This window comes from Panthera uncia (assembly GCF_023721935.1).
Source record: "Panthera uncia isolate 11264 chromosome B2 unlocalized genomic scaffold, Puncia_PCG_1.0 HiC_scaffold_24, whole genome shotgun sequence".
Lineage (NCBI taxonomy): Eukaryota > Metazoa > Chordata > Mammalia > Carnivora > Felidae > Panthera > Panthera uncia.
This window is the reverse complement of record NW_026057580.1, coordinates 57,026,720-57,041,289: the sequence shown is the minus strand read 5'-3', so window position 1 is coordinate 57,041,289 and position 14,570 is coordinate 57,026,720. Positions and strand designations below refer to the sequence as shown.

Below are 14,570 nucleotides of genomic sequence, written 5' to 3'. Positions count from 1 at the left end.
AAAAAAAAGTAATTTTTTTTTTTTTTTTTTTTTTAACGTTTACTTATTTTGAGAGAGGGAGAGAGAGAGAGGCACAGAGAGAGAATCCCAAGCAGGCTCCACACTGCCAGCTTGGAGCCTGACACGGGGCTGGAACTCATGAGATCATGACCCAAGCCAAAGCCAAGAGTCGGGTGCTTAACTGACTGAGCCACCCAAGTGCCCCAAGAGTAATTTTTTTTTTTAAATTCCAGTATAGTTAAAATAGTGTTATATTAGTTTCAGATGTACAATATAGTGATTCACCAATTCCATATATTACTGATAAGCTCATCATGGTAAGTATACTCTTAATCCCCTTTACCTATTTTACCATCCACCCACTCACCTGCCCTCTGGTAACCAACTATTTGTTCTCTATAGTTAAAGTCTGGTTTTTGGCTTGTCTTTTTTTTCTCCTTGTTTGTTCTGTTTTTTAAATTTCATATATGAGTGAAATCATATGGTATTTCTCTCTGTCTGACTGCCTTATTTTGCTTATAATTATACTCTCTAGCTCCATCCATGTATTGCAAATAACAAGATTTCATTCTTTTCTTGTGGCTGAGTAGTATTCCAGTGTGTGTGTGTGTGTGTGTGTGTGTGTGTGTGTGTGTGTGTATCTTTATCTATTCATCTATCGATGGACACTTGGGCTGTGTATGTAATTTGGCTATTGTAAATAATGCTGCTACAAACATAGGGCTGCATATATCCTTTCAAATAAGTATTTTCATATTCTTTGGGTAAATACCGAGTAGCTCAGTTACTAGATCATATGGTGATTCTGTATTTAAATTTTTAAGGAGCCTCCATACTGTTTTACAGAGTGGCTGCACCAGATTACATTCCCACCAATGGTGTAAGAGGGTTCCTTTTACTCTATATCCTTACCAACACTTATTGTTGTTTGTGTTGTTGGTTTTAGCCATTCTGACAGGTGTGAGGTGATACTTCATTGTAGTTCTGATTTGCATTTCCCTAATGATCAGTGATATTGAGCATCTTTTCATGTATGCTGGCTATAAAAGATAATTGTTTTCATTTTTAGTTCAGTAGAAGAATATCACATATGGTATATACCCAAATTTAAGATGCCTAAATTTGATATTTCAAAATAAAGATGGGAAGACATTCTTTATAAAAGGACTAAAGCAGAGGGGCACCTGGGTGGTTCAGTCGGTTAAGCTTCCGACTTCAGCTCATGTCATGATCTCCTGGTTTGTGGGTTCAAGCCCCACATCGGGCTCTGTCCTGACAGCTCAGAGCCTGGAGTTTGCTTCAGATTCTGTGTGTGTGTGTGTGTGTGTGTGTGTGTGTGTGTGTGTGCGCGCGCGTGCGCGCTTGCGTCTCCTTCTCTCTCTCTCCCTCTCCCTCTCCCTCTCCCTCCCTCCCTCCCTCCCTCTCTGTCTCCCTCTCTCCCTCCCCCGCCTTCCCTGTCTTGTGTGTTCTCTCTACCTCAAAAATAATACATAAAAGTTTAAAAAAAAAAAGTTATAAAAAATAAAAGGACTAAAGCAGCCACTATGGAATCAGGAAATCAAAAGCAGACACTACGGAATATTCTGGGGTAGCCTTCTCATTGAATAGTTTATACATACTCACACAACAGAGAAGAGACCTACAGAGCACCCATAGGTCTTGTGAAAAATGCAGAAGCTGAGTAGCATAGCCTCTGGGATTCAAACAGGCAGGTGTAAGGCTGTGTAGAAAAGAGGCCCAAAGACCTGGATTGTTTAAAACTCTTTATTCAGAGGGCATGGATTTAGGTGTAATTATTCAAACCTCTTGGTTTAGGTAGAGTTCGACCTTAGCACTCACAGAAATGAAATATATCAGCGTAAGGTATGATACTGAGATCCTGTTGCATTTATTATTTGATCATAGTTTGGCCTAAAAAAATATATCTCTCTTGCAGACAACACAGTGACAGCCATCCCTATGCAAGCACTGTACTTAGCACTTAATGTACATTCTTCCACTTAATGTTTATGGCAGGGCCTGATAGGGTTAAGGAGTTTGTCCATGTTCATATAGGTAACTAAGAAGTGGCAAAGCTGGGATTTGAGTCTTCTTACATGTTTTACTCACAATGTGCTCTCTCAAAGCATTTGACTTGGTTGGATTCTGAATAAAACTATTTTTACCATTATTTCTATTTTAAAACTTTTTTGCTGCTATGTGTTTAATCGTTTTTGGTTTCTAGATCTATTTTGATGATACTTGTGGAAAGCATCTCAAATTTCCATATTTTTGTTTGTGTTTTCTTTTTTTTTTTCCTTTCCAAAAAGTGTGTGATGGAAAATGTAAGGTAGGAAGAAATTAATATACACAGGAGTTTTCCAGTACTCTTCACTGTATTTCATCTTCTGTTTTCTCGTTATGAATTTGAGCTAAGATATCTCTTTGCTTCTTTTCTCCTATTTTGTATTTATATCTCTTTGATTATCTGGGCTTGAAGTTAGGCAAATCCTTTCTTCTTAATTCAGCTGATGTGCACACACACATTTTTGAAGGGAATTTTTAAGAAAAAACTAAGGGAGGAGTGCCTGGGTGGCTCAGGTTAAGCATCCCGTTAAACATCCGACTTCAGGTCATGATTTCATGGTCCGTGGGTTCGAGCCCTGTGTTGGGTTCTGTGCTGACACCTCAGAGCCTGGAGCCTGCTTCAGAATCTGTCTGCCTCTCTCTGCCCCTCCCTCATCTCTTGTTTCTCTCAAAAATAAATAAACATTAAAAAAAATTTTTTTTTAACTAAGGGAAAATAGCTCAAAACAAATGAATATACATAAAATGAAAACATATTTTATAACAAATACTAGCTGTAATTATAAGCTAAACAAAATTTTTAAGTCCTACTCAACTGACTGATGACCCAATCCTGCCAAAACTGGAGAAAATGGTATTTTCTTTTTCATTATAATCTGTAGCCACTAGCAGGGAAAAGAAGGGAAATTTATCTCCATTCTTTTAAAAAAATTTAAAAAAATCTCTCAGAATACACCATATTTAATTTCTTCTTGGTTGGGCACAGTGTAAAGAACATGGGTTCTGGCCTCACAAATTTTATTCAAATCTTGGTCTGGTCACCAAGAGCAATCTTGATCAAATCCAGTGTGCATTAAATGTTAATTTCTTTTCCCTTCTGTTTTTGGAAAGAGGCATAGAATGGTATTTATAGTTGGTTTTGGAGTCATAAATCCTTGAAGTATATTGAATTTAGTATGCTTTAATTTATCTGAGTAGTATGCCACAGGAATGAGCCTAGGTCTTGCTTAATATTTTCATAATAAAATCAAAAGAATATTAATGATGGACAGAAACTTCCCTTCTTTGGTTAAACGAGCTTAGTTGTCTCTTAGAGAAGCTAAGTATCTTTCCCTAAGCCATACAGTTACTTGGTAAAAAGAGGCACAAGAACCTAGATCTCAGTTTTATTCATGAAATATTTATGGAGTTTGTTTGGCAAACCAGGCAGTGTGCTAGACCCAGGGGAAATTATCCTAATTCTCAGAGAGCTCACAGACACTTGAAAGCAGACAAACATAAATTTAAGAAGGTAAGTGCTATGATGCAGGTGTGCATAGGAGGTTGTGGAGCATAAAGAAGGGTCTCTTTTAGTATGGAAGTTAGTAAGTTTCCTGGAGGACTTGAAGCTTGAGTGTATTCTAAAGGATTACTAATTAAGAGTTAATGCCTTACCAAAAAAAATCTGCTCACGTTTGATTCCCTTTATTCTTCGAATGTTTTAGCACCAAGATCACTTTTTTTTTTATACCTATATGTTACTTTTATTAGCAACCCCAACATTATTGCATGTAATCACCCTGTCCTGTAAGTTTCTTAATATCCTCACATCTAAGCAGAGTTTCTTTTACTTATTTCACCCATTTTCCAGGGTTATGCTTTACATTTTTTCATTTTTCTTTTCATTTTCATTCTGCTCACCACTATTGGATCTGTTCCATTTTCTGTCTTCCTCCATGCCCAAACTTTCCTCCTTAAGCAATTCAGATTATATATACCCCCTTATTATAATCACTCCATCACAAACACCTTTAATTTTTAAATAATTGTGTTAAAAGTCACTTTGAGTTATGTAATTTCTATTATCTGAATACATAAAGCAAATTTTTAGAAGTATAGCCTATCCTGATTTAGACCTCTGGTCTGAAGATGAGAGTGGGTATGATTTGGTGATATGTATTCATATTCTTTTTAAAAGCAGGTTATCCAGGGGTGTGTGGGTAGCTCAGTCAGTTGAGTGTCTGACTTCTGCTCAGGTCATGATCTCACTATTCGTGGGTTCAAGCCCCTCATTGGGCTCTGTGCTGACAGCTCAGAGCCTGGAGCCTCCTTCAGAATCTGTGTCTCCCTCTCTCTCTGCCCCTCCCCCACTCATGCTCTGTCTCTCTCTCAAAAATAAACAGTAAAAAATAAATAAATAAATAAATAAATAAATAAATAAATAAAAGCAGGTTATCCAGTGCGTATCAAGCAATAATATTCATGTTACCAGAGCCCTTTTACTTTCCCACAATTTCATTTTATTTTTTAGGATGGTATACCAGAAGAACAATTACGAATGCATCTGCACTGTTGTTTGACGCTTTGTGATTTCTGGGAGCCAAACATTGTAATTGTCACCATTCTATGGGAATATTATAGTAAGAACCTGGTGAGTAAATAAAATATGAATGTGTTCCAGGAATTTGAAGAATTTGTACATATTTGAGGAATATTTTTATGGTTTAATTATGAAAAGTTACAGATTTTTCTTAAAAAATTAATTTTTCCAAGTAGATTAGAGTAGCTCAAAAATATTGTTTTACCTTTCATAAGCATTGTTTATAGAGCATTGACATAAGGGAATGGAACATTTTGTCTCTTTTCTCTTAAGAGTGAGAGTAAGCAAAGGAACCAAAATTGCACCAGAAAGATATTTCTTTTTAATCCTCATTTATAAATGTTTTCTAACAATTACTGATTACTAGCAACACATTGAACAGTTAATGCTATTCTGAATAAGACATAGTCTTGGCATTTGAGTTGCTTATAGGTTAGTGGACATTGTGGGGAAGAAGTTACGGTACTGTGGAATGTCCAAGGAGAGAGTATCTGACCCAGCGTATAGACTTGTGAAAGGCTTTATGAGGTAATTTTTTAACTGGAGAATGAGTAGAATTTTCCAGGCATAGAAGAAATGGAGAGTTCAGGTGAAAGGAACATAATGAACAAATGTATGAACACATAAAAAACTTGGTCTTTTCCTACCGTGTTAAATAGTTTTGGATAGGTCTGATATGACTATGGGAAGAAACAGCAGATAAGGAACATAGGGTAGTCAGTGACTAGATTATGTAGGGTTGAAGATAATGTGCAGGTTGAGTTATGATTTATTCCAGAGACATAGAAAACCAAGGATGTGACATATTGGGTACGTGTGTGGGAGAGTTTTCTGAAAATGCTATAAATAATTTGGGTGTTATATTAATAGTCCAATGTAATAATAAATGCTAATAATGCAGTGAGTGAGTAAAATAGGGGCAATGGATTTAGAAAGGAGAGGATATGTTTGAAAAATAAAAATTATAAAGGTAGGTTTATAGGATTTAGTTACCTGTTATGTGTGGAAAAAAGAGAAGATTTGGAGTATTTGAGTTCCTGAGTAAATAGTGAACCCTTCAATCGAGATAGAAAATGGAAATGGGAGGTTTACAAGTAAATTACTAGTTTGGGTTTATACATAATACAGCTTATTAAAAATAAGAAAAACACCTTTCTCTGAAGCATAATTTCAGGCTGATTGGAAAAATGACCCATTCTAGTTCTGAGACAACATGTGTATGAGTCCACAATGCTTGTCATATCTGAAAGCTGGAAAATACCAAAGTAAGATGGAGTCATGTCAAAAGGAGGTCCCATTGCTCCAATGCTGGGTAAATTTGAGCATAAGAAAGAATAATGATTGCTGTAGATTGAAACTTATCAAATACAGGGGCGCCTGGGTGGCTCAGTTGGTTAAGCATCTGACTTCGGCTCAGGCCATGATCTCACAGCTTGCCAGTTTGAGCCCTGCGTCGGGCTCTGTGCTGACAGCTCAGAGCCTGAAGCCTGCTTTAGATTCTGTGTCTCTCTCCCTCTCTGCCCCTCCCCCACTTATGCACTCACTTGCGCGCGCTCTCTCTCTCTCTCTCTCTCAAGGATAAATAAACATTAATTAAAAAAAACCAAACCCTCATTATTCTGAAAACTATAAATGAGAATATAAACTATATTTAAGAATAACCAAATTTCTAATAAGCTAATTAAGAAGTAATGATAGAATTAGAAAATCACTATTTTGTACATCTGATGAAGTAAGGCTTCTGGGCAGTGATCATTAATGGCTGCTAAAGTTGTTCAGTGAGAATCTTGGGGATCACTCAGATTAACAGATCAGGTTGATAAGACCCTCAATCTTAACGTCACAAAAGGAATGACCCAATTTAATGTCTGTTTTCCTAATTGCAACATGAAGTACCCAGTACTACCAATGGAATATTCTTATCAAAAAACTCAACTTGCATGAATCTGATCAATCCTTTAGATACAGCTACCGATTTTCAGAACAAATAGAGGATAAAAGAGTACATTACATGACACTAGGGAGATACTAGCAGCTAAATCCAGATTGGAGAAAATTCTACACAATAAATGATCTAATATAAAAATAAATGGTATGACATAAACTCTGGGAAACTTACATAAGAGATTAAAGAAGCAAAGCAACCAAATGCAATGGATGGATCTTGTATGTTTCCTAATTTGGACAGACCAACTGTTAAAAAGACATATTGGAGATGTTTTAGGAATTTGAACAGCCCTTGGTGTCTCTGCTTTTGTGGAATTTTTATTTTGGCAGGATGTGTAGTACTGTTTGTAATTTATGTGATCAAGGCAAGTCAAACTTTTAGTGAGCTAATTGGGATTTCCATTTTTGTTTACTTGGATTTAATACTTATATTCTTTTCTTTTTTTCTTTTTTGCTTTTAGAATAGTTCTTTTAGCATCTCTTGGCTTCCTTTGAAAGGCCTTACACATATCATTAAGTCACCCTTGTCTATGCTAGAAATGGTGAAGACTTGCTGTTGTGATAAACAAGATAATGGCCTGTATAAATCCAGCAGTAGTTACACCATTTTCCTTTGCATTTTGGCAAAAGTTGTTAAGAAAGCAATGAAGAACAATGGCCCTCATCCTTGGAAACAAGTCAAAGGAAGGTATGTGCCATATATTTCTTTGTCATGAACGTTCACTCTGAAGAAGTGTTACTTAACTGTTTGTATTTTTAAAGTTAACTTGTGCTTAGAAGTCTTTATGGTTTATACATTTAAAATGTATTCCCTAGTGTATACAGAACAACAAAACATGCAGCCTTTTGATCCTGCCAATTTACTATAGTAAGGAACAAACCTAGTATCTAGAACTTGGGGAGAATTTTGGTTTATCTCATCTGTCCTAAAGATTGAAATTCCATATATTAAATATATTAGAGAACTGTTGTTTCTTTTGCCAAAATTAATTGTAACGTTATTATATAATTCAGTGCATAAATTTTATTCAAAATTACAGAAATAGAAAACCTTTCCAAATCATACACTGGCAGGTAATAGAGTCAGTCTGTAAAACTCTGCATTCTTTGAATTCAGCAGTCCCATTAGTCCTGCTTCCTTGAATGAAAACTAACCAGAAGGTAGAACCAAATAACTCAAATGTTCTCATTTGAGAAGAATGCCCAGTTTTCATTTCTGGTGTGGTAAAATAAACTTTCGGTCATATTTATCTGGTTTTTGTTTTTGAGAATTTTGCTTGTTAAATAGATATGAATTTTTATTGTCTTCCCTTGACCTACTTTCTTTATCTGTTAGCCCTTTTTCTAGCCCTCTTTGTAAAATATACTGCCCCCCACCACTTGCTCAGCTTATATAATGGGAGCTCTTGCAGAGTAAGAATTCCTTCATGTTCTAGGTAGGGATTTGTCAGGAACCACTAAATGAAATTCCTGTTTGATTCCCATATATGACTTGCAAGATGATGGTGATACAGTAGAATTTTTTTAGTGTATACTTTTTTTTAATGGTAACTTCTTTGTTAAACCTCCAAAAATTATGTGGCTCAAACAGTAGGTTTTTTTTTCTGTTTGCCAGTTTATCTTTGAATCTTAAATCATTTTATGGAAGACATAATACTCAGAACTTTTATTTAAAACAAATATTTGGAATTTATTCAGTAACAGTTCTATTATTCCTATCCTAATCCCTTAATTGATGAAGTAATCCTTTACTTCGACTAGTAAATTATATTAACACAAGAGATTTTTAAATGGGGAGTCTTGCACATTTAAACACTAACCATTTTACTTTATCAATAAGTAAAAATAATTTTTCCAGCACGTTGAATTGTCTTAGGTATAATTCTGGCAAGAGCAGGTCTTTGTGAGGGGTACAGGGAGAAAGAGTTTAAGGAAAATTGTTTTAAAATTGCCCCATTAAGATTTTTTTAAAGCACATCAAATTGTACTTAAAGGAGTATATATTTGGGGTGTCTGGGTGGCTCAGTCAGTTACGTGTCCATCTCTTGGTTTCAGCTCAGGTCATGATCTCATGGTTCGTAGATTTGAGCCCGTGTCAGGCAGTACATTCATAGTATGGAGCCTGCCTGGGATTTTCTCTCTCCCCCTCCCTCCCTCTCTCCCCCTCCCTCCCTCTCTCCCTCACCCTCACCCTCTCTCAAAATAAATAAACTTTAAAAAAAAGGGGATATATATTCTTTCTTATTTGTCAATAAAAATTAAAAAAGAAAGGTGATTAAGAGTACTAAAATAACAGGAAAAGCCATATACTATATGAAAAGAACTTATACTGTCCTTTGGGGAAGACCACTGAATCCTTTTAATTCACTCATAGATGATTGCTGCTTCACTGAGAAATTTGAAGGTATGAGTATTCTGTGAGTATTTTCAAAGTAGAAAAAGTGACAATGGCAACATTATAATGAAGAATTAGCTAAATTTACAGTAATGAGATTGTCAGGAGTATTGAGCTGTTATTTTAAAAGGTTATTTTAAAAGCTGTTATTTGAAAAATTTTTAAGGTAATTTTGTTTTGTTTTGTTTTGCAGAATATATTCTAAATTCCATCAAAAAAGAATGGAAGAACTAACTGAAGTTGGTCTTCAGAACTTTTTCATCCTTTTTCTACTCTTAGCAGCTGTTGCAGAGGTGGAAGATGTAGCAGGTCATGTGTTAGGCCTCCTGAATTTCCTCAAGCCTTCCTTTATAACATCTCCTCTCATTTGGAAGGGTCAAGTGGCCTTCCTCTTGATGTATATCCAGAAAAATTTGGACATTGGTGTTTTGGCTGAGAAATTTTCAGGTGCTTTTCGAGAGAAAGCAAAAGAATTCTTGGTATCTAAGAATGATGAAATGGGACAAAGACAGACTCTCTGGACCCTTCTTTCCATCTATATTGATGGTGTTCAAGAAGTGTTTGAGACTAGCCATTGCTTGCATCCTTCCCATGAAAAACTGCTTAATGATGGATTCAGTATGCTTCTGCGAGCTTGTCAAGAATCTGAACTTAGGATCGTGTTGAGCTTTCTACAAGCTGTTCTGGCCAGAATCAGGTACGTTTTCCAGTAAATACTCTAATTTATCGATTTATTTTATGTCATCACCTATGTTGATTCTATATTAAAACTTTCCTTTCGATACACTCATGAAATCCAAATGGAGAGAGAGGAGTTGGTTTTATGTTGGCATAAGTAGTTTCCAAACTGTTACTTTGAACAGTAATTCTTTAAAAAGAAAGTTTATGTGCTAACACATAAAACTAAACTCCGAGCAGCTCTGGTGCAGTCCCCTAACTGCTTCTTTGCCCCTCCTTCCCTTTTTACTTTTGCTAAAGGAATAGTATTATCCAAAGGAATGTTTCAGATAGTCTAAACAAGATCATGAGCTCAAATCTAAGGTGGCTTCTACTGAAACATTTGCATTTTGTGCCCTTAAGGAGAGTTTGACCACCCTGTACCATTAAAAAAAAAGGTAAGCTTCTTTAAATTATTTTGCTGCAGAGTTCTAACCTCAACTGCATGAAATATTTCCAGGTAAGACAATTTATTCTGAGATTAAAATAAGATTTTTCTGTTGATAACACCAATCACCCATATAAAACAATGTTTTCAGATCCACTTAAATACTGCTTTCGTTTTACTCCACAGAAGTAAAATCGTTTCTCATAGAATCTTCCAGATTTTTTTCTTCTCATTTATAGGCTAAAAACACAAAACAGATGATCTTTGTTCTGCACCTGCCTTTTTTCAGTTAATATTTCTTTTTTTTTTCTTCAGATCGAATAAATCTTTCGCCTTTCACTTAATATTTCTTTGGCAGCTTTCCATGTTAGTAGATGGATACCCATCTAATTCTTTTTAATGGCTACTTAGTGTTTCATTATATGGTTGTACCAAACTTTGTTTAACGAATACCATAATAATGTCAATTTATATTGTTTACCACTTTGTTATTTTAAACAGTTTTATTTAACATCTTTATATGTGCCTTCTCTGTGTATTTGTGGAAGAATAGATTAATTTCTAAAAATGAATTGGTCTATGCGCATTTAAATGTAGATAGATGATACCAGATTTTCTACCCCCCCAAAACAAAACAAAACAAAAAAAAAAACTTGTGCCAACTTTTACACTCCCTAATAGTATATGAGAAAGCCTCCTTTCTGATTTTTAGATTAGCATATGGAGTATATTTAGAAAATATGCATTCTCAGATAAGAAATTAAATGCTGAAGTTTGTAAAAATGTTAATGGAAACTTGGTAATAGGAGAATGGGACTAATTTCAAAAGTTGGAGAGGCTTTAAAAATGTAAATAAAAGTAAGAAAGTAAGAAATTTCTTCTTTATTTCTTTTTTGTTCACTAACTTCTTTTTGTCTTTAAGCTCCTACCTAGGACTTTTTTGGTTATTCTTTAAGAATGATAATTAGAAACACAAGAATAATTGTTGTATTCTTGAAAGACATACAGTATACAAATACTGTACTCATTTATTTCTTTGCCAACCTTGTCCTGCCTGTTTATAGATGAAGAAATGGAAACATGGACTTTCTGTGACTTACTAAAATAGGTCTCAGTATCACCACTCAGACTCTAACCAATCACAGCTACCTTCTTACATTACTGTTGTTAAAGTTTACAAATAACTAAACAGAAACTAACCAAACCATTATATATATATTTATAAATCATAAGCAGTTAAATGATATTTGCAAACTGTAAACCTTAAAGTGTTACCTATTCATATATATTTATGAGTGCTTTTAGCTGTTATTTTTGCTACTAAAAAAAGGGGGATAGTGCTTTTTGTTCAGTTTGTTTTTATGTTTTTACAAGTTATATATTTTTTAAATGAGTCATCAGATGGAAAAAATGATCACAAAGAGGGGTGGAGACAAGTAAATCATGTTTTATTTGCAGTAATTAAAAATTTTTTTAATGTTTATTTTTGAGAGAGTGAGACAGAGTGTGAGTGGGGGAGGGCCAGAGAGAGAGACACACAGAATCTGAAGCAGGCCCAGGCTCTGAGCTGTCAGCACAGAGCCCGACGTGGGACTCGAACCACGAACCATGAGAACATGACCTGAGCTGAAGTCAGACACCTAACAGACTGAGCCACCCAGACGCCCCTATTTGCAGTAATTTATCTTTAATTTATTATCAACATTATTCCATCTAAATTTCATTTCTTATAATAAAAACAAATTTTTGCTCTTTAAATTCAATTTGGTAAAAATCCTTTAGTATTAAAGCCAAAACTATTTCAAAATGTTGGAAAAATTCTGCTTGCAAGTATCTTATAAACTGTAATGCATCTCTGGTAATCATGGGCATTACTAGTCAAGTACAAAGGTAGGAATCAAGGATGCATGTTGAAGATTATTGATTATATAAGGCGAAAGCAAGTATACATTTATATTAGAAATTTCTTTTAACTAGATCTCCTTTGGGTTTGTAGTCTGCTATCATCTAAACCAAGGCCGTTGATCTGTAGAACTAACCTATGAAAAAGACACAAATATATTTATGTTGATAACATTTAATTCCTTGCACACATACCTACTTTTAGTTTTGTTTTATAATGCTCAACTATGATTAAAAACAGTTGCTGTAAGTGACTGTGTAATCATATATCACTTCCGTTGCCATAATTGTAGAGCATCTTTAGCAGAGAGAAGAATGAGCTCAATGTGTTTGAGTAACAGTGAGTGGAGCATGCAGCTCCTGGGTGGCTCAGTCAGTTCAGTGTCTGATTCTTGATTTCGGTTCAGGTCATGATCTTACAATTTGTAGGATAGGGTCCTATGCTGGCAGTGCAGAGCCTGGTTGAGATTCTCTCCCTCCCTCTCTCTTTGCCCCTCCCCCACTCACATTTTCTCTCAAAATAAATATTAAAAAAAGAAAAGTGCAGTAGTGTGGGGAGTCTTCATTAAAGCTGTCATCATGTAGGTGCTACCATCTTTTAATTTTCTGAAGCTTGCATTGTAATTTGCACACAGTTCTTCAGTGAGACTGATTAAAGTATATAATAAGAGGGACTGTGACTTGGATGGTTTTGTTTTATTTCATCAGTTTTAGAGCTTCCAAGGCAGATACCCTGAAGATGGACAGGCTTTTAGTTTCGGATCTTTGGGGAAAGAACCCCAGAGATCATTCAGGATTGTTAACTTAAAAAGAAAGAAGAAAAGGAGGCAGAGAGGGGAAACACAAGAAAAAGTCCTTTAGATATTTGATCATAGAGATGTGTTTGTTCCTACTTTCTTAATCCAAAATCTGGAACTTCTCTGAGGATCTTTTCATAGGAGCCTCCTAGGTATGCTATAATGTTAGTATTACTTTTAATATTATTAAAAGGTTCAAAAATGTTTTGATAGTTGATAAAAACTAAAGCATAGGCTCCCTGCCCCCCTTTGAAGAACAGAGCTAAATTCTTTGAATTTTGGTTTAGATAAGGAAGATGGGTTACATAGATTGATGATATTTATTCCTGGCTGCATCCCTGACAAGAAAAAGAATGAAATACTTTACCTTAGCAATCTCTTCTGTTTTCAAATTCAGGTGGGAATAAGGTACCAGTCCTTGCATAAATGTGTGTGCAGGATGTGTGAGTGTGTATGTTGAACTGGGTAATAGTTTTATAACTGTATGACAGAGAAATTATAGGTAGGAAGGAACGAAGATCACTGATTAAAGGGAGAAGCGGCTCCCTCTAGGCTGTTAAGAAATAATAACTTCATATGCCACTTTCTGCTAACTGGAGCTGATGGCTCACCAGAGCATTCTTTATTGCTGATTAAGTAGCATTATGAAAATACTGACTTGGTTATGTTAACTAAATGCCTCCATGTTTAAAACTTCGAATGTCAAGCAGTTTTTAGCAGTCATCTTTAACATTTCACATTACCTTTCTGGAATCCCATTTCTGGTTCTCACTTGCTGTTATTTGAGGTTAATATAAAAATGGCAGCTTTCATTTGTGGAGTTAGGTGTAGCCAAAAGCTTTTCTTTAATTATATCCATTCATGCTGCTATAGTTAAGGGTCTGTCAGCATTTCCATTATAAACCTCCATTTTCAGGGTTTTATAACACAGCTATGAAAATTAGCTCTGGGCAAAAACTTGACATACAAGGCCTCATGAGATTCTCCCTCCTCCCATCCCCCTTTTTCATTTTTACTGAAGTAAGGGTGAGTGATTTCAAAATGCCTTTTGGCATCTGCAAATATCATTTGGAGTTTAAAAAGAAACAATAAATTTTCAGGCTTTGTACCTGTTTGTTCTACCACTTAAGGGAGGTTGTGGACTTATGAATTTAAGCCAAATGGATATTGATCAACTGACATCCTATTTTGTATTAAACAAGAGCCTGGTTGCAGAAGAGGTCTAAAGGCAGTTGAAAACTTGTCTAAAATGTTAAATTTTGAGACTACGAAATAATTCAGAAGGCATGGTTAGTTTCTTTTTGATATTCTATGTGCTGAGTACAACTCCTTAAAAGATTAAGCCTCTGTTTTCCTGGCTTCAAAATACATTTTGAGAATACATATATATTTAAACACTTTTTCTTCTTTTCCAGTGAGCCTAGAAGTTCATCTGTGTATTATATATCAATTTTGACATTTGGGATTGGGCGGGGTGGGGCGGGGAGTTGTGTATGCACGTGCATAGAACTGTGTTTATTATTCCCCTCAAATGTTTTTCTTGCTCAGTAGTTCTAGTTATTTTAACTTTTATTAGTGTGGTATCATTTATTCTAAACAATTTTTTTTTTTAATCTGTGAGAGAATTGGGGTTGTCTAGTTAGGGAAGGAAGAAGTACAAGAGGAAATGTTCTCCTGAGGGACTGCTGGATGACAAAAAATGCATATGAATTTTCAGGAAAAATAGAAAGGATGCTTTTGACAGCATGCAGGCCTTTTCCTCCTTTTGTTTTGGGTTTT

General features: G+C 35.3%; 1 protein-coding gene across 3 annotated transcripts in view; it reads left to right on the top strand.

The window, feature by feature from the left end:
• The window catches only part of MMS22L (MMS22 like, DNA repair protein), a 125,818-nt gene that overhangs the window by 33,890 nt on the left and 77,358 nt on the right, over window positions 1-14,570 (top strand). For all 3 annotated transcript variants that reach the window (XM_049654021.1, XM_049654022.1, XM_049654023.1), the window contains 3 exons: window positions 4,577-4,696; window positions 7,054-7,280; window positions 9,181-9,684. In XM_049654021.1, the coding sequence (XP_049509978.1) occupies window positions 4,577-4,696; window positions 7,054-7,280; window positions 9,181-9,684 (851 nt within the window). The remainder of the gene's footprint in view (window positions 1-4,576; window positions 4,697-7,053; window positions 7,281-9,180; window positions 9,685-14,570) is intronic.